At 35.9% G+C, this 21,279-nt stretch overlaps 1 protein-coding gene across 2 annotated transcripts in view; it reads left to right on the top strand.

Moving 5' to 3' along the window:
• The window catches only part of LOC123013062 (zinc finger protein ush), a 94,314-nt gene that overhangs the window by 71,498 nt on the left and 1,537 nt on the right, over positions 1-21,279 (top strand). For both annotated transcript variants that reach the window (XM_044411379.1, XM_044411378.1), the window contains one exon: positions 17,930-20,088. In XM_044411379.1, coding sequence (XP_044267314.1) covers positions 17,930-20,088 — 2,159 coding nt within the window. The remainder of the gene's footprint in view (positions 1-17,929; positions 20,089-21,279) is intronic.

The following is a 21,279-nucleotide window of genomic DNA, read 5'->3' as shown; positions in this document are numbered from 1 at the left end:
AGAAAGGATTGTGATTCTAACCTTTCTTATCATTTTTATTAATGTGCTTATTAGACAACGATCTTTACATCACTGATCTTTATGGTACTTTATCAAATTTTTTATTGCTTCTGTATCGAATTACCCCGTCATGAATTTTTTTTAAAACAAAGCTAATAGTCATGTTTACGTCAGATCTCTATCGCTCCATCCACTTTTGTATAATTTTGTATAATTAATGTACTTAATAATAATACAGAAAATAAACTGTATATTTAATATTAAAAAAAAATGATGGCATCTTAAATAACAAATGGAGCAAATTTTGTAAGTAATTATACATTTCTGTAAAAAAAAATCTATTCTGACAACCGCAGAAAAAATATACGGTCCCCTTAGCGCAACAACTAGATAACTTAAATTTTAGGCATTTCTCAAACATTTGTTGAAATACTTCAAAAACATAAAACCAACTTTTCTGTCAAATTAAGAAAACATAATTTAGTATATTACACACCTGTATGTCTAATAATTATTTATCATTACTTGCAGGATGTAGTTTTTTTTGCCTTTCAAGTTTTTAAACTGCAATTTTTCAAAATTATAAAAATTCCAGTTATCTAATTGTAGAACTTAAGGGGGCGATATTACTTAGGATTTGCATTTTATTAATATCAATAGGTAACAACTTTTTGATCTAAACTAAGATTTTCAAAAAAGAAGATGTTACAACTAAATATGACTAAAGTGTTATTGTGAGATGATAATGCACCATCTTTTTAATCAGAATGCTATATTTAAAAGTGATGAGGACACTTCCAAAAAATCCCATGTTAAACTTATTTATCTATGTTCGTTTAAAGAGTAATCTTTCGCAGATAATGTGACCGCATTGAAGCGGAATATCAAACACTGTTATTTCGACGTTTCATATATGAGTCACTGTAATTCATTTTAAAAATTAAACAATAGTTGGGTATCACTAGATCTACTACCTATTATTAATAAAATGGTAACAAGGTTTTTTATCTTTTTGAAGTTATTTTGCTCTAGATAAGTTTGATTGGTAATTACTGATTACTTGTTAGTCCTACTTTGCATTAATAGAAATAAAGTTCAACATTTAATAAATATTTTAATTTATTAAAATTATTATTATGTTTTAAATATGTAATTTCTGTTTTTAATTCCTTATAATTTTTTTGTTATTTCAGTTAAAATTAGGTACACTCCCATGACCACAATAAGCCATTTTTTATCAGTTTCGGTAAAAACGATGCAAAATTTAGCATGACAATCGCGTTCGTCCAGTTAAAACTGAATGTTATTCCAATCCGCCGGCGTCGTCGTCCTCGTACTAATTCAATTATTATGGTTCGAGATTAGTGGGTGTTGGGTAGACGAGTAGACGTCGAGCGAGTGCACGGAAGGCCGCATTTATTCCGGGTGCCTTATTATTTCTGCGGCGCGGCGGCCGATATCTGCCGTTATCGCGTCGGAGAAACAGAACAGCGACGCAGAGCGTCTTTATCAGCAGCAGACCTCTCCGTCGCGGCGCTTATCGCGCCAGGCCAGCACTACCATACATGTTATCAGCGAGCGCCGCCACTATTAGAATATCTAAATATCCTTAGCTCGAGTCCGCTCGGGGATGCCGCCCCCCGGCCCCCAATGCACTGCTGCGATAACGGTGCCGCCACCGCCTTATTTATATTCATCAATGCCGCTTTATCAGTTATGAGCAGAAATGTTTATTAGAGTGCCACGGACAATGGCGCACTGCCACCAACCTCTTTTTACGTTGACGAATTCGGTTCGGTTAGTGCCGATTATTATGGAACATTATAATACATAGTTTTACGGCACGATAGCGTGACCGATATCATTAGACACTATTAGTTTGGTATTTTTAACTAAATAAATTAATAAATAACACCAAATTACTTATTCCACTATATTTTATGTTTTGATTTAAATTATAATCAATTACAACAGCCTTTTGGTACACTTATTTTGATAAAAACGAAAAAATAAAGTGATTCTTGAAGCTATCCTATTTTTCTTAAGATATATGTAGTCTAGAAAAGTGGTTTTATCTTAAAGCAATTTAATATTCAAATGAACCACTTAATCAAGTTCTCATTTAGTAAATACGAACCTGATGTAGATCTATAGTTTTTTTCAGAATTATTGAAAAAGAAATTTTTCACTAACACAATTAATGTATACCTGTTTTAAATTAAAAAAAGTTGACTATGGTCTACTAAAAGCTGTAGTGAAACGAAACAGTTTTTACGGTTCATATTGTGTTTTTAAAATTGATTTAATTTTCATTCATTTCAACAAAATGAAAAATAAACAAAATGTAGGTGTCAAAGCTTTTTCATCAGTCACCCTGTAAATGAATGCACTTCATCAGGAAAATTGTTTTTTTAATATTTCTCATTACATTATGTGGTATTTTTTGTCTTGGCTGTTTCTTAGTCCGCACATAAAGCAGAACCGCCCATCAAACGTGGCATCGTTACATAAATGTAATAATATTTGAATGGCGCTATATAGTTGTCGTATCAGGTAAGAAGACAAGGGCCACGTGACAATGGCTGGCCTGTTATCAGAGCGACGTTGGGGGCGTCTCGTCGCCGGAGGTATTCAGCCCAAGACGTTATAACCGAATGCAAGGCATAATACCGAATTATCAACCATGCACATCGTTTAATCTATGCATTGCACTACATGACATAACAGCCCCTTCTGGAGCACTTAGTTAACATTCTCCGGATAAGACAATAGAAAAATTGCTTTTCTATCAGAGATAGTCAAAGGAAATGCTTTCGTCGCAGAATATTTTAGAAATTGATTCCATCGCAATAATTACGACTTAAATTGGTGCTGATGTACGATAAATCGAGAAGAGAAGGCGCATGTCGAATCTACCTTTTCCAGCTTTGAAGAGGTTAACGCTTTCAGCTTTTGATTATGTCATTAAAACCGATGACAGATAGATCACATTTTCGCTCTTATTTCAGCGGCTCCGACCATGACGGTTTATTAACGATATTCTCGCCACCCGCCTGACACCCATCGATTAGAATATTTATGATGCCGGTTATTGGACCGATTATTATTTTATAGGACTTCCTTATCACCGGGTACGATAATTTGACCAGTTTTTTCCATTTTATTTTTCACAAACGAGATTTAATCGCATGCACTCAGATACTGATCAATTTAATCTTTGATATCCAGCAACGAAGGTTTATAATTTATTTTTTATAGCTCTATTTTTTCCTGAAATAATAGCGTTGTTGTCAGCTGCCAAATTAAATGGAGAATTATGACCTATTGTCTATTCTAAATGTGTTATCTTTTTAATTTAAGATTATCTTCAAGAGATATAGTTGCTATATTGAAATCAAGACATCAAAATTTGGTGTTGGTGTATTTCCATGCATAATTTCAGCTTATTTTATTTTTCCAATTACAAAATATTTAATTAAACAAACATTTTTATATACGTTAGTTGTCTTCGTCAATTAAAATCCGTGTGACAGCTGCGACAAGAAGAAAACATTACCAAAAAAAATTATTTTATATTCAGCAACAAGAATTATAGGTAAAGGTGTTGTTTAAATGTTATGGTGATTTAATCGTTAATTTAACACCTACAGAAATTAAAAATTTCCTGTTTCGAAGTAGAGAAATCAATAATATATTGTCTCATAAATCAATAATTGGAAGGAAACATAACAAATAACAAAATAGGTCGTTATAAAATTTAGTTACGTAGAAAAAATGGACTTTGCGTCCTCCTTGGAATTGAATTTTAATGTTATTAAAAAAAAAGAAAACTAAAAAAAAATTAAATAGAAATAAATTTTTGTTAATAATAAACGTTTTACATTATGTTGTCATAAAAATTACATCAGACAGACAATTTGAACTAGGTATAGTCGTATTTTTCATCATTGTGAGAAAGCATTTATAAAACTACCCCATGCGTCTTTGTCTCTGCACATATGTCTGAATCCGCTATGAATATTTAATAGAGCATCTTTATAAAACCCAGTAATTCCGTGGTGTTATAGTTGTGTATGTCGCACGTTTTATGTGTCGTTTTATGTGTTTCAGAAGAGTCTCGTAGTTTTTATATCTCGAAAACATCAGGTATATAGTATGGTTACGCAAACATCTCGTTGCGATCTCGTTCCTAATCTAGTGACCCAAATCTCTTCATAATTTATCTCGGTCTTGCATCGACTTCATAACAGTTTTCGAGATGAACAAGCCCGAGAGTCGGGAGTTATGTCAGTCGGTCAGCGTTTTATTTAAAAGTAAGTTGGAGTCTGCCGGTAAACAAGGCCGCCAGATAAAAGTTGAAATTTTTATCGGGAAGGAGCGCACACTTTGGCTGCAACTTTTCATATGAGTTACTTATCTCTAAGTTTGCGGGCAGAGTCCGGGAGGAGATGGAGAGTGTCGCTTGTAATCTTATCGGGAGACTGAATGTACCAAGGGACAATATTCTCATTGCGTCTTATCTACACATCTCCAACTATTCTCTGGACTGTCTGAAGACATGCATATCGTACATCGTATTCTCCACGAGCTGTTCGTTTGTGTTTCGAGACTTGTAAGATGCGCCGCGCACCTACAACGTTAACGGCGGCTCTACTCCGGGAGCTTCCCTCTACTTACCGGACCCCCGGAACACTCCCGACATCTTAGCACGATTTCTCACGATCGGAAACGCATTCAATTCTAATAAAATAGACCGTTTCTTTGACGTCAAAGGACCCGATGGCCTAGTTATCGAAACCTAAAACAAAATTTTAGCCGAAAATTGTAGAGGAGGATAACATTCTTTTAGATTAATTTTTTTAATTTATTTTTAAATGAATTGGTAAAACGAACAGCTTTTTTTATGTTTGAAAAACGTTTAAATTTTTATAATAATCGTCATTCATCTATTGTTTTTTTTTCTTGATGGTTGATCTCATACTTTTTATTTATCTTGTATGTTTTACAATGCCAGATTCGAATGCAAAAAAAAATGGCAAATGCAAAAATTAAAAACAAAAAAAGGAATAATAAATTTCTACTTTAGGCAAATGGAATGATTCAATTTTTTGAGGATACCTATTATTTGCTCAGTTTGTTTACCATTTTTGCACCAAAATTATTAATCAAAGAAAAAGCGATGGTTTCTAAAATATTATCAAGATTAAAAAAGCGTGGTAGGTACACCCACGATGCACACAATAAAAGTAGAAAAGTAAAATCTTATTATGGTCAGGTTTAAGTCAAGTTAAGTTCAATTCAACAAAATTACTTTGAAAAATAATAATCTAAAAATGCACAAGTATTCCTGAACACGGTACGAGATGAGAAAAGATACGAGTCGAGCTTTTCGTGAATTCAGAAACCGATCAGATAGAGTTCTGAAAATGACTCGTCCAAGAATAGATTTAGGATCGGAACTGTTTTCTGTTCACCGAGATAAGTCGATAAGTTTCAATAAGTCCAAGTTCTGGCAACAACCGTTGGTGCGGTGCGGGCCGCCACCGTCTTAGTTTACAGTTTTCTCTGATGTCGTAGTATTAATCAGGGCGTTATCTCCAGCACATAAACACACGTATGTGTATGTGGGGCGATGTCGGCGGCGATACCGTTCCATGTGGGGGTGTAGCTGTTGGGGGTATACGGGCCTGTTCGCCGTCCGATAGCGCGAAAGATACGACTTGGAAGTAGGAAACGAGACAGCGAGATAAGAAAGTAATATGGCGGCTGCTGCAAAGAGATAACGACTGATACGCGGCCTGCACCTTACCGACCTGCAACTTTAGGTGCCTGACACATGGAGGCGAAAATTATTTTTGGGAAATCCCACAAGGAAATCTTTCTTTTCCCATTTGCTTTCACGATTTCAAAATGTAAAAGCTTATAGGAAGTGTGAAATTTCATCCAATGATTGACAGTTCATACAAGATCTTCGATAGGAAAATGTCTTTCTCCACTCATATGAGTGAAAAAAAGAATTTTTTTTGTTTCTCGCTGTTGAAGCTATTGCTTCAATTTCGCATAAATATGGAGCTTTGTAGAAAAATAAATTGTTGAATCGTATCTGGTGTTAACAGTCGGCGTGTAATTTTTCGATGGGAGTTGGAAATGTGGCCCCGCGACGAGAAACAATGCCAAAGGAAATCGCTGGAAAAATGAACGATATAGTATTATTGCATGCCACAATCGCTATAATCAAAAATTGCACATGGTTGCATTCATGTTCTATCTCGATGGACGCATTTATCGCAGTGTTCCCACCGAAATTGGCTTTTGGTGCCGCCACCATGTCGATGTATCAAACTTACGTAACATTTTGTAAATATTGTAAACCATGACATATGAATATTTAATACCGACACAGGATGTCAGTCTGTTTGTATGCATTCTAACGCACAATATAATACCTACCTTATCGGCCATCAGTTTGGCTGTTTTATCATTTTATCTCGTTGACAAACCTGGTTTTGCAATTTTCTGGTCACTCCTCAATCCGAAAAAAAACGGAAAAAGGCATTGGACGGTCTCTGGACAAGCTCAATTAAAATAGCGGCGATCTGATTGACGATTTGATAACCATTTCTTATGTTTTTGCGTGTTGTTTCTATGTATATGAGAATTCCATTTCTGGATCATTCTTTGTTTGATAAACATCACAACTGGAAATTATTTCAACAATTTTACAATATCTCTTTCCCGTTTTAGTCATCTCGCGTTTAAAAATTCAAATATATCTAAACTAAGATAAAAACACAAACAAACGAGAAGAATAAAAGAAAAACGCCGCTATATCATATTTTAAAAGTGTTTTTGATTCGTAGAAAGATTACTGTATGAGACAAAAAAACGAGATTCACTTTCAAGAAATTGCGACGATCTATAATCACTCCCGTCATTTGTTAATTTTTAGATGACGTCCCATCGTTCATTTTTGATGAACTACCCTTATCGTTTACAAAAAAACGCACCTAATAATGGATCACAATCACAGCCCAGAAACCAGAAAATACAAGCCTTGATAACGTATCTACATAACAAAGCAAACCCTCAACGCGGCAAATAATTAACCCAAGAAAATAGTCGCAAGACAAATTACGTCTTGCTCGGCGGTTACCCCATTAGTAAGAAAAAAACCTCGAATTGTGATACCAAATTGTCTTTATCACAGCATCAAATCTGCTCACTTATTATTGACATAACCTCCCTCGATTTTATCACCGTTAGAAACTCGGTAAATGCCCGTTTAGTAAGTGCACATTTGCATTATCAGATGCGAACAGGTTATCATTACGGCCAGGAACTGTGTCCAATCGATACATCAAAATCGTTACATAAACGCATCGACCGCGGGGAATATAAACAACTATAAATCATATATGCTTTAAGCATTCCACGGCCACGATAAAAAATGAGTTCGTTATCAGTTGACGTTGTGGGTGTCTCGCTTGAGGCGGATTTTTGAACGCCGTTCCGCCATTCTGACATGTTTACCCGGTTATTGCATCAACCGACGTGAATTGCATACCGTTGGATAACAATTAGAGGCATTTCGACTAGAAATCTATCTGCAAGAAAGTTTACTCGCCAAATAGCTACAAAATTTATAGATTTAAACCACTCACTGTCTTTTTCATTTTACCAACAAAAAGTGAAGTGAAGTTCCCAATTGTGATTAGAAAGAAGCCAAGTTAGCGTTTCATTGCTAAAGGTCTAATGTCGTAAATTACCCAAAAAGGTCTATATTTTACTCTTGGTGTCAGTTGGTCTAGTCATAAACTCATAATTATCTTCTTATCTAAATTAATTCCAGTTTTGTAACACCTGTTAGCTTATAGTAACAATTGTTAATCTACATTTTGTAACCTTGTTCATTAAGATCAGTTCGATAATTTTGATTTTGCTCTAACATAGCACTGAAGTTTAATTTGCTCTTTGCTACGAGTTTTGGGACGGCAAAAATCAAGTTTTGAAAGTTTTAAACCCATTTTGCTCGGAAACTCCAAGACTTATAGCGAGAATCTTTAGTGTCAAACTCTGTGTATTTGTTGCAAAGACTTTCTTCACCTTTCAAACAACCGCATAATTAGGGGAGTGGTAAACAGCGTTAGCGAACCATTGATATCCACTCACCCACCCAGTGTCTCTTTTCCATCTTGATAGAGTCCAGCTGTAATGAGCTCCGTCTGGAAGCTGTCAGTCGCGCTGTTCCAAGTTGCTGCTTTCCTTATCTTTCCCGATAGTCTCGTACTATCTCTTCCCACCGCATCTACTTTAATTAGGCCACCTTGGCCATTGGCAGTCTGCATCGGTGACCATTTCTCATCTCCTTTGCTATGATCTGTTTTTAACCATCCAACTAATTGCCTGTCGCCTGTAAAAGATGATTCCGTTTCTTGTACAAATTGATTAAGACGTCCCGCGGGATTATTCCGGCTGACATGACTGCTCATAGCTGATTTCCCATTGATACAGCAGCGAGAATAACCAGCTACTGTTTTAATTTGAGTCTAGGTGATGAGCGATAAGGGGACGTCGCTCAAACAGACTCGGTATTAAATTCTGTTGGCCGACCTGTCGCTGCCATCTAATCCATCATCAGGTGCTGCTGGGATTAAGGAGCAATTAAAATCTTCGCCGTCACACAACTTGCCATATTGAAGTGGCGGAGCTGGCGGAGAACGCCGTTGCGACTCTAATTGTCCTTTCCATTTAACATACAATGGTCGGACCACCGCCATATATCGGCATTGATTTTTTTAATGTAGCCTCAAGCGGCGAGATTAGCTATCAGCGCTACCATCTTGGTCCACTCCGCTATTTACAAATAGCTATTGTAGCTATGCTGATCTTACATCTACTCTCTCTCCGTTTCCCAGACTGCGTAATTGTATGCTCAAAGTAATGGGCGATCGTTGAGTTATGGTGTTGTAGTCGATTATACGCGGTGGCCGTATTTATCCACTTTTATTTATTACCAGTTCGAGCAAATTGCACCAGACTCACTACAATGTGTGAGGAAGGCCTTTTTAAAGCCAACCACACGAACACATCTTAAAAAATTTTCAAACTTACATTTGTCTCTTTTAATTCAGGTATCTAAAGAGTTGTTTTCTCTATTTGCACATAAATGCATACTTCTGTTAGGTACTTTGTATTTTTCTTAAGATAAAAACCATTGAAAATATAAAATAATGTATACCGGATGGGGCATCGGTTACGCGCACTTGATAAATTGCGACTTCGAATTAATTAAAACTTGCGATATTTCATATACAGGGACATTTTTTTATTAGTATACATAACCCTATGTATACTTTAAAAAAAACCGGGTCAATTTCATAGGGTAGGCGACCAACATTTCAAGCTTTTAGAGGGTACTAGATATTAAAATATTCAAAACAAAAATTTTGTATCAAGTTTGTCAAGTGTCAGTCTTGAAATTTAAAGCGCAGCTTTAAAAAGTTAATTGCCATTTGTGTGCTATGTACACCAAAGTGGAGCAGAAGATATAGCCGCATTGCATGGCCCCTACAATCGCCACACTTGGCACCTAACAATTTTTTTGGGGTGTATTTTAAAAACAAAAATTTATACTAATGTTCTAATGCATAGGGCTATATATACTAATAAAAAAATGTCCCTATATATACCTAACTAATTATTGATAGGGTATAATTTGAGAATTTTTCTAATTTTTTTGGATAATAAATGAGTCCGTAACAGTTTTGTGTCTTTTATAAATACTTTCTGTTATAAAGTTTTTACACTAAATGAATCTGTACCTGTCAGCGCATCAAACTTTGATATCACAATTTCAAATTTTGACTTGGTTAGCCAAATAATCGCTTTTTTTATTTAAACACAAACCAGACCCGTGATTTATGAGAAAATGGTATAATTTGCCAACAAAAGAATCATTTACTGGTAGCCGACCGCTTTAAAGGGTCTTTTTGTTGTAAACCTTGGAATCTTACCCCAATTGCAGTTTCCCATTGTCGCCTAAATTTACGATGGCACAGGTAGCAGGTCATAAATAAAACTGATTTTCCAAGTTAAGATGGAAAATTGCGTTTAATTCAAAATCTAGTTTTTTTTTCTGATTTTGTAAACAATTGTAGGAAGTGAATCTGCGTAGGTCAGTATAAAAATTAGAATTAAATTTTTTGGGAGAAAATTACTTTTAATTTTTTTTTGGCGTTGTTTGTGAATGAAAAATTACCAAAAAATTAGAGAATGTACCTTACTAATGCCCAGGTAAGTGTGAAAAAATTCAACAATTTTATTTAATTAGAAGTAGGGATTTTCTTTTTGGTCGTAACGGAGGCCCCACCCGGTACAGATGAATAGATTCTTTGAAACCAACAATCCTTATTATGGCATTTTCAGTTGTTCAGTTATGAAATATGATAAAATATTACAGATTTTATTTTATATAGAAAAAAAAACAAATAATGACGAAAGTTTCTTCGTCCCTTTTATGGAAACCTCGTTGTCTTAAACAGTTAACATGCCTTTATCGAACACGTTCTTGTAAATGTAACGGTGATGAGCTTTGATTGCGCTTTATTCTTGGAACAAGCAGTCGGGTCCACATTGACAATCAATACCTACGCATTGCCAATCGATGGTGAAAAGAGATACCAGCACCACGACACAAAATAGACGTGTTAGGTGGTATCCAACATACATAATTCATAAAAGTCAGAAATTCGAAAATTAAACGAAACTGAAGTGTCTTGCTCGAGAAACACAAACGTCAAAGAAGACGTATCGAGTGTCGATATCTCGAAATCGCAGATGTTATTCGCGTCCAACTTTGTTAGATTTATGAAGTTGCCACATCCATTCGAGAAAAAAAAATCTATCCAATCAAAAATGCAAATGATCAATTTCAGGTGTTGATCTAATAATAATTTTGCCAGCAATTAAAAATTCAATGTTTGATGTCCGAAAAAAATTTATAGGAGAGTTACTACTGTGTTTCCTTTATTTAATTCCAACAATTTACGATTGCTGATTGATAAAGAGAGCGCACTCAGCAGGTGTGGACAGCCTTGTTAGCGACTCCTTCGCCCTCTCGCTGCGTCCTCGACTCACAGTTGATTCACTAAACGAGATGTGTAATCGCACTGACACCTCGTGACACTACGGCATAATTACAATTATGTTAATTGGCACACCGACCTTATGGCTAAGATGACGTGATACCGAGTATATGTGCCCAACTAGACAATGAACGCTGATAATTTGGAGAGATTTGTATCATGTGTTGTGTCTTGGATTTATCTTCATTTTGCAACATCTCGAAAGGAAACTTTTATCTACGATCACATTTTCTACAGGAATGCACACACGCAAAGCGCTAAGAAAATCTTAAACGCTTTTGAAACAATTAACACACGTGGATTTTACAAGATACAGTTCGTTCCTCATTCTCTTTGAAATCGGAACTAATGGTCTAGTAGTTTACTTTTGGATGCAAAAATAATGTTGGAAATTATTAAAAGCAAAAATTGAATTAATTATCCCAAAATGTAGAACTGTTTTAAATTCATTTAATTTTTTTTTAGTTTTTTTGTCATTAAAAAATATGACTGTAAAATGTGATATATGGTCTTTATTAGACTAATGAACAATATATTTTGATCTAATAAAGTTAAAATTTACGAAAAAACAGTTTCCCAAATTTTGCAAAATCTGTCAACTTTTTCAACTTGTGCATTTTTCAAGAGAAAAGAGGTACCTATACTTGTTTTAAAATTATTGTTTTAATTGATTACTTTCTCCTTTCTTCGAAATCTATGTTCAGGGAAAACTGATTATGACAGGAGCACTAGCTTTAAAACCTGATTAAATTAATAATTATAAGAAATGATTGAAAGAGTCCTCATATTAATTCCTGATTGATAAACATTATTTACATAATTTATTTTCGACCTATTGAATTAAACAAGTTTTTAGTTGGTCTGGTTTCGGATGTAGATTTTATCTTCAACAATTTTACTTCAAGCAAGTTTTTAACTCAACCTCTATACTAGATATTTAAACTAATTTTTTTCTTAATTATATTTTACACATTTCTTAGATATATCACAGAAGCTCTCCATTGGATGTTACATTTGTACAATAAGCCTTTCTTCTAAAACTAACTACAAATAAAGTGTAGTTTTTGCTTCTTAGGAACGAAAGTTTCTCTCAATAAACATGACAAAGTTTTACACGGGCATATTTGCACCTATTTTTTTATGAAATTTATATTTTTACAAAAAAGGTGTAATTTTTGAAAAAAAAAAACATGTTTATGTGAACTCAACTCTTTTTTCATTTTTAGTCTCTTATAATTACACGAGAGATTTTTTTTCGAAGTAAACTTGACATTTTAATGATAATTTTGTTTTCTGACAATGTAACGAAAAAACTGCTCCTGAAAAAATTACGAGTCCGTAGGACGAGTAATTTTTTTCTGGCAGTTTTTTCAGTTAAATTGCCTAAAGGAAACAAAACTCGAATTAAAAATGTCAAGTTTTCTTCGTAAAAAAAAGCTTGAGTGTAATTCGGTAAGACAATTTAATGAATACGTAAATCGGATGATGAAGACCGACTAGAATTCAGACGCTTTCAAAAGTTAGGTTCCGTTTTGTCGCTGTAATAGTTAGGGCAAACTTTTGTCGCTATCATAGTGACAAAAACACCGCGGCTTATGGGATTTTTAGTGTATGAAAAAAATTGTCAATTTTATAAGGTCGGGAGTGCTTTATTTATTTTCCATTAAGAAAAAATCATCATTTTTGGGTTTTCGATTTTGACAAAAATTTATACCGAGAGAAAACGTTTTTAAGTCGCGTGGACTGCGGCTCTTTCTTAGTCAGTGCTGCTTGATGGACTAGTTACCAGTTTTTGTGATCAGAGCTTTCTAGCTGAATCAGAAATTGCGTTTTTAGCATAAAGTTCGCAAAAGAAGAGAAGAGAGTGAGATTGATGATGTTGGTTTTGCTGGCATAAAAATTAGCAGCTTTGGGCTTCGATAAGCCATTCTTAAATCTCGTGATGTTAATCCGAGAGTGGTCCTGGGGCGATGGGCGTTGAACGGTAGCCACTATTAGTGGGCCGTGTCGCAGCCGCACTATTATTAACGTCACTAAAGCTTAACCTTCCCCGGAACACGTGTTAGTCTGCAGCTCCCGGCCATTGGAATCAAAAAAGAGAATTCGTTATTTCTAGTTGATTAATGGAATCTCATTCAATCGATGATGGCGCAAACGAACATCCAGACTGAGTCTAAAAATAAAAAATCGACGTTACCACTAATCATTTAAATGCTTTTATGGTCCCTTATCGAAATTTTTCTCTATTATCTCGAAGGAATGGAGGACTGACTGCTACTCTTTTACCGTGGCGCCGACTGCTATTGAACCCATCACACCAAGACTGTTAAGGAACACTCTCGATCGCTATCTGGATCTCGCGAGTTATACAAGTGGATATAAAATTAAACGAGGTCAATACGTTTGCAATATGACGATACTGCTTTGTCTGCTTGCAATTAATTCAAACCGAAACGATCCAAAGGCGTTACTGAAAACGCCAATGCATTTATCGAGCTCTTTCACAAGTATTACGCCGGAATATAATCAACGTATGGATATCGAACCAATAATGTCGGAATGAGATGGCTAAACTTAACGAATATCTCATTATTGATACGCTTTCTATTAAACGACTTTACTACCACATAAATAATTGAAAACACAACTGTAAACTAAACTTACTACAGCTGCAGGGATGCAATTACCAAATGAACAAAAAGAGAAAATTGCGGAGGAAAGTCATCCAATCTGGACCGGTTTGAGAGTTTATTGTTCACTTTTTATAATTAGGTTTCCCATCGAGGCCTTTTATTTTATTAGTTAAGCAGAAATTATAAGATGTGAAAAAAGATCAAAAATTGTTTTGCAATTTGTCATGCAAATCTGAGTTAATAAAAACAATTAATTGAGAATAATTGTACTTTAAATAGCTATTTTGTAAAAATTTCATTATAAATATACATACGACATAATACCAACATATTGTAAATACAATAAAATGCCTTATAATAATTTTAAATTGGCCACCCATGTGGCTCATTTAAACGATATTTAACTAAAATACTAGTTTTGTTTTGTATTTTTTTTTCTCCAGCTCAGTCCTGAGAATTGTTTGCAATTTCATTCACTCACCTTGGTTAATTATTTAAGTCGCTTGGTTTTGATAAAATTGAAACTGACTAGACTTCCTATGGTTCATAAGATATGAAAATTGCTGCAATTTTAAAATAATGAATCCTTCCTTCCAATTAGGAATTTCATATTTATTAAAGAAGTGTAAATTGCTGTTATTAAGCGAATAATGGTGATTAAAACGCAATAAGAATGTTTCTCAGAGGCTTCAGTCTGTTTTGTAGTGTGTGAAAAAAGGCGCGAGATGCGCAGATTTGTTGTGCTAGGGGCGGCACGTGTTGTGATTCGTGGGGGTAAGTGGATGTTTCCTCAATTCATGAAAAAGTCCGGGTGTCGGTGGCGGCGGGTATTCTTGCTGTCGGTATAATTATAAATCAATGTCTTATGCTAATGTAGCGTGATCGATAGATGTTATCGACTGCCGCCGCTGTATAAGAGGAAGTTATAAATCGTTTCAAATCTAAAATTGATCTGTGAATTCTATCCGCATTAAATCGGCGGGCACACCTCTGTCATCTGCAGACATTTTATGCGCTATCGAGCTCACCAGCGAAACTTTTTTAAAGGTTTAGGGAGATAAGGTGAGAAATGTGTTAAGGGATGATTAAAAGGCCGGAGCGACGCTGCCAGAGCAGATAACACCGCCGGGTATGGTTTATTCCGTCGCACGTATCTCGACGGGACTCAATCACTCTCTCTCTCCGGTTGAGCTACTAATCACCTGGCCCGCCGCCCCCAGCCAGCGGACTTCTCTCCTTATATAATGGACCCCGCAGTCGAGGTCCCGATAATGATAACTTTTTTTGGTGAATTAATCCTCACTGGAAATGCATTCATACTTCATATCTCGCCTAATGGATGCCGTTTTTCATTTGTCCGGACTACGTACCACCCCCACACCCGCTGCCACCCCTTCAAGATTATTTCAACCGGACACCCTCTTCTATTTGCCCAAATACAAATTGTCCTCATCAAAACTTATTTGCACGTAGAGTAGAAATAGCTTTAAATGCCATATTTGGACGTTATTAACATCAACAGTATTTTAGCTCCATAAACTTTACCACTAGGTTTAAGATTTCAATCAACACTCTTTTTGAAACACTCTATACTTATATGTTCTGTTGCTTTGATATAGAAATGAAAAGTTGATCCAGGGCCGCCACAAGCGGGGGTGCAAAGCGTGCGACGCACGCGGGCGCCAGAGTTAAGGGGGCACCAAAACAGTAACAAAATTTAATAAAAAAAAAGACATTTTGAATTTCGCAGTGAACAAAAAAAACTGCCAGAGAAATACAACGAAACAAAAAAAACAAAACGTTACCTATGTGAAAAAACTAGTCATGTGGCCGTTTCCTGTTACAGAGATTAGAGTTCGAACGTGAGCCATTCAAACGGCTTGTTGGATTTCAATGACTCAAGGTGTTCATCTTACAATATTCGAACTCTAATAAAGGTATTGCGCCGGCAAGTTAACTGAATCTGGACTTCTGAATAAAACAAATTTTATCTAGTTTCCTAGAAGTTTTGGGTTAAAAAAATACACATACTAAGATCGCATCCAATTTCTTATTTCCTTTCATTAGTTTGCTTTATTACTTAGTGGATTCGTGCTTTGTGGTAGTCGAAAATTTGTTTTTAAATTAGTGATTTTTTTGGAAGTATTACAATTAAAAAAAAAATCTTGGTACCATTTTTAAAAATTTTTAATCCTATTTTAATTATACGTTTAGATGTAATGATTGAAGCAAACAAAATTGCTGACAACTTAATGTAGAACCAAATTTTCCTAAGATGCAAACTGTACGCCCAAAAGAAAACCAACTCTTTGATTACAAACATCAAGACGAAGTTGTGCTAGATGCAAAAAATAATTTCAAAACTAACTTTTCTTCAGGATTTTGAATCAAGTTTTGTCTTCTTTAAATAATAGGTTTGAAAAACTAAATACATTTAATGATACATTTGGATTTGTTGTCAATATGTTTAATTCTTCGGAAGAATTATTAAAAAATTTCAGACTTTCAAAGCTTTAAAAATACATTTCATCGAAAAAACTATGCAAGAACCTTCAAATATTTTACAATATCTTTTTGAAAATAATTTAATTTCTACTTTTCCTAAAACAGCAATTACATTAAGGATTTTACTTTCCTTACCAGATTCAGTTTTGTCTGGCAAAAGATCTTTTCTAAATTAAAAATCATTAAAAATTATTTAAGATTTACCATGGTTCAGTCTAGGCTAGCAGCTAATCTATTATTGCAATTGAACAAGAGCTGTTAGATAATTTAGATATAAAGGAGCTGGTTACAGAGTTTGCAAGTTTCAAAGTGAGGAAAATACAATTTCTTTATGGATTTATAGTTTCTATGATGTTATGTTTTATTTTCTTATTTGCGTTTTTAAAATCACAAATTTAATTTTTGATTAAATATTTTTTTTGTTATTTTGTTTTATTTATTGGCACTTATATATTTTTAGGTATCATACCTATGTAATAAAATAAGTATACCCATATTTTCTTAACAAACTAACAAGGGGTGTCAAATTCAAATGTGCACACGGGCGTCAAAACCTCTAGCGGCGACCCTGAGTTGATCTTTCTAAAAAAACTAAAAAAAAAATTTGGCCTGGAATTGTTTGAATGTGAAATAACTCGATAAATGTTACGAATAACTGAAGAACAGTAGCATTATGAAAGTTGTTTTTCTTAGTTTTGCGGTTCATTGAATTTAAAGGCTAAAGTTTAAAGAAAATCTGTGATTCCTAGCTGTATGTTCACCAATTCCATTTGCTTCAAATCTTCCAGTAAATCTGAACCGTAATCTAGATAGAGTTCCTGAATATGGGTATTTTTAGAGAAATGGAATTTCAATTGCACAGTAGTAGTATCGTGTCAGTCAGTTTGTTGACGTAAACAGCGAGACACTTAACAAGTTGTAAAACGGTACTAACGAGAAAGAGGCCATATTACGGCAACACTCTTGATTGACACCGGTTAATGCAGTTTGTTACGTACGGCGGCTCTGTACATATTGGTTCAAGCCGGAGGCTATGTAATTAATAACAGTTTTCGATGCTATCGACAGTTCACACACATACGCACTACACTTCTACATACACACACTCAAGCGAGCCAACCCTGCTTATACCTATACGCCAGATACCAATCTCTTCGGCTACACATTCCGAACTCTAATTAAAGATTGTTATCGTTCGCGAGAATTCCCATCCAGAGTCTTATTAATTCCTAATATCTTTTAATCTGGAACGCTATCGGCATTTTTGCCTTGTGTTATTGCCATTGTTTCCAAATTAACAACAATAGAAACTTCTGGGAGGTTCGAGGGAGATTCAATCCAGTTTGTTGTTACTGCTGAAGTGATGTATGTAGCACCAATGCGTGGGTAGCCCTGACGAACTGCTTCATTAGAAGAGGGCTGCGACATGCGCGACCCGTGTAGTGCTCGCTCTTATCACTGATGCATTTGTACCAACCTGTTCTCCCGTTCCCATCTATCGGAGACCAGCAATAACTTAAACCAACCGAGCAGTATTTTATTACGTATCACCTCCAAGTATCAAGTACTCGCTGCCGATGCTATCTTTTCTCATGTTTCCTGGTAAAACGACGACACTCGTCCGTTAACATTTGCATTTTGTTTCAGGGGAGGAATCATGGGTGAACAAAACTGACGAAAACACTACTGCCACCGAAAAAGACAAACCCTCATCCACCACACCTCCGGCCAGAAGCAAAACACCCGAAAAATCAGATGATGACGATCCCAAAACCACCACAATCAAAACAGAAGCTGATTCGTCACCTCCACGAATCAGACTCAAAGCGAATCTTGCAACGGATCCTGCGCTTCAATCACACGTCACCATTCCTAGTCTCAAAACGGAAATCGAAACGAGTCAGTCTCCGAGTGAATATCTAGCAGCGTTGCCTTCGGCTATACACAACGCACTTGCCTCCCGAGGCTTTTTCTTACCCAATTTGACCGAAAATCGGCCGAGTGAAACCCCGGAAGTTGCAAGACAACCGAGTGTTCCTCTCTTTATTTGTCCACCGTGTGGGATCCGCTTTTCATCATTGAGTACATTGGAAGCGCATCAGACGTACTATTGCTCTCATAGAGTGAGTAAACCCACGGATGATGATGCGAAATCTGTTACTGGAGTTGAACCAAGTGGGAGTCAGTCCGACCAAGACCCTTCCGAACCCACAACTAAAAACATTCGCACCGGAAAACAGTACACTTGTACGCATTGCACTTACAGTGCTGATAAGAAAGTGAGTCTCAATAGACATATGAGGATGCATACGGTGTCCCCTAGTCCAGCTAATGTGGCCACAACCACAACCATACCCAACGGTGATGCCTCTAATGATAATCAAGACCGTTATTGCGCCGAATGCGACATCCGTTTCAGTTCACAAAAAACCTACAGGGCCCACAAAATGCACTATTGCAATTCAAGGCATATTGTCAAATCCTCGGCAAAAACAACCTCAAGTTGCACCTCAGGATCGTCTCCGACATCGCCAATTGACACGACTTGTCGAACGCCTCCATCCCCTGGCAGTCAAATCCCCCAACAACCTTTCCTAGCATTACCAACTAACCCAATCATAATTGTGCCATATTCGTTATTTCGTAGCGCAAGTGTTCTTCCAGGTATTCTTCCATCAGCTGCCGGTTTACCCAATCCCGACACCCCCTGTTTCCTCTTACCTAACGGAACCTTACAACCGATGACCCAAGCCATCAATCATAACCCGCCTCCACAACCACCCGAAGTCTTGAAATCAGTAAACAAACCCAAGGAAAACAATAGAGAAGCTACTTCTGCACCGTTGGATCTCAGTATACGAAAATCTCCAGAACTTAGGAACCTTGTCATTGATTTAGGTGACGACCACGAGAAAGAAAACGTGAAAAATCGCTCGCCAACACCTGAAAAAATCGAATGTGTGCCATCAATCCACGGATCACCAGTATCCCAAACTGGAGTCTCTCCTGTTCCAAGTGTTTCCCCCAAACGCAAACACGAGGAAACCTCCAGGAGTAACAGTCCGCGATTATCCCGCTTGACCCCAAAATCCAACTCGACAAACGAACGATCCAGAACTAGTCCCGAAACCAACTCTTCAATATACGACATTCCTCCAGGCCTGCACCCCCTTTTAATGAGAGCCGGTTCTCTTTCCCTTTTTTCCCCCGAAGTCCAAATGCGACTTGCCGAACTTCCAACTTTACCTCCCGTCGCCCCCCAAGTCCTCGTCAAGCAAGGAGTCTCGAAATGTAAAGAATGTAACATAGTATTCTGCAAACACGAGAATTACGTCATTCATAAAAAGCACTACTGCTCGGCGAGAACACAGGAAGATGATGGGTCGAAAACATCAGGAAGTCCTCCTGTAAGTCCTCGAAGTGCGGGTACTACGAGTCCTGCAGGACAGTACCAACAATTGATTTGTTTGGCTTGTGGAATCAAGTTCACGTCTTTGGATAATCTCAACGCGCATCAAGCGTACTATTGTTTGAAACGAGGGGAGCTAGATGTGAGGAGGTGTGGGAAGTGTCGAGGGATTGCTGAGCCTGGGCATCAATGCATTCCTGCAGGGCCTTTGTCAGGATGGAAGTGCCCGTGCTGTGATGTGGTCAGTCCGACGGCTAGTGCCGCCCAGCGGCACATGGAGTCTCATACGGGGGTCAAGGCGTACAGATGCACCATTTGCAGATACAAGGGAAACACTTTGAGGGGAATGCGCACCCACATAAGAATGCATTTTGATAAACGCTCGCCAGATTTACAGGTAATCATTATTATTGCTTTTTCACCCTACTCCAATGCTTTCGCCATATTATTCTCGCGTTAAAAAAAGTTGTTTCGCAAACCTAATACGAAAAAAAAATTGCTTGTTTGAAACTATTATTTATCATGTGCAGTTCTACCAAACTGGACATTTTACACGTATTTATATAGGGTGTTAAAAAAGGATTGTAAAATATTTTAGGAGGTAATTGTATGTACCAAAACAAACAAAAAATCTTAATAATTAACAATTTAAAGAACAAAAAAAATCAAAGCGAGAAACTCAAATAAAAACTGAGGTTGTCGAAAAAACTAAGGAAAATGAAACTGATGATGAAGATTTAATTCCCAGTTTCTTAAATTTTATTCTTTTTTGGTCATACGTCTTACATATTACGTACCGAATATTGTAAAGCTCTTATGCTTCTTTTTTCCTTTTTTTAATATTGTTACAATTTTTTAAAGTTTTTAGAAATTAGGTCTGTAATGTGTATTTTTTGTATATTATTCTCTTATCACAATGTAAAACAAAAAATAGTTACTGCTTTTGTGTAATTTTGACACTTGAAATCTCTTGTTTAGTGTTTTACGTACTTTTCGACCTATGATTAGTGCCATTATTATTATTATTTTAAAAAACTAAAAATTTGTAGTTTATTTAATTTTGACACCAACAAGAACGGATTTACGTCCACTTGAAATGTTTTAGCTTTACGTATTTTAGCCTATTGTAACTATCGTTATTAAGGACTAATATTTATAAATGAAAAAAGTGTGGTTTTATTTGTTTTGCCACCGACTTGACCGATTTTAAAGTCTACTTGAAGTGTTTTGGATTAAATAAAAACTTGAAAACCCAATCTGAAGAAAATGATGAAAAGAAGTATTTTAATAAAAATGCGAAATAAAGAAGTGAAATTTAAGAATAATATACGTAAGTAGAATCAAAAAATTGTCGTGGCATAATAAAAAAAGAAAACCAATCCGGCAACACAAAAAATTAAGAAAAAAACTTATTACATATTTATCTAAGAAAAGGAGAAACAGTACTTAAAACAAAATCTGAAACTGTAATTTAACCATTGGGAAAAGATATAACAAAAAATTTAGAGGACAAAAAAACGTAAAACATGAAAATCAAATAAAAAACTAAAGAAGGTGAAGATAATAAAAAAGATACAAGAAATTCGGA

The sequence above is a fragment of the Tribolium madens genome, unplaced genomic scaffold, assembly GCF_015345945.1.
Source record: "Tribolium madens isolate multiple individuals breed KSU strain unplaced genomic scaffold, Tmad_KSU_1.1 Scaffold_96;HRSCAF=242;Tcas5.2_LG5, whole genome shotgun sequence".
In the NCBI taxonomy this organism is placed as follows: Eukaryota; Metazoa; Arthropoda; class Insecta; order Coleoptera; family Tenebrionidae; genus Tribolium; species Tribolium madens.
Note: the sequence above shows the minus strand (reverse complement) of the source record. Positions and strands in the feature narration are given on the sequence as shown.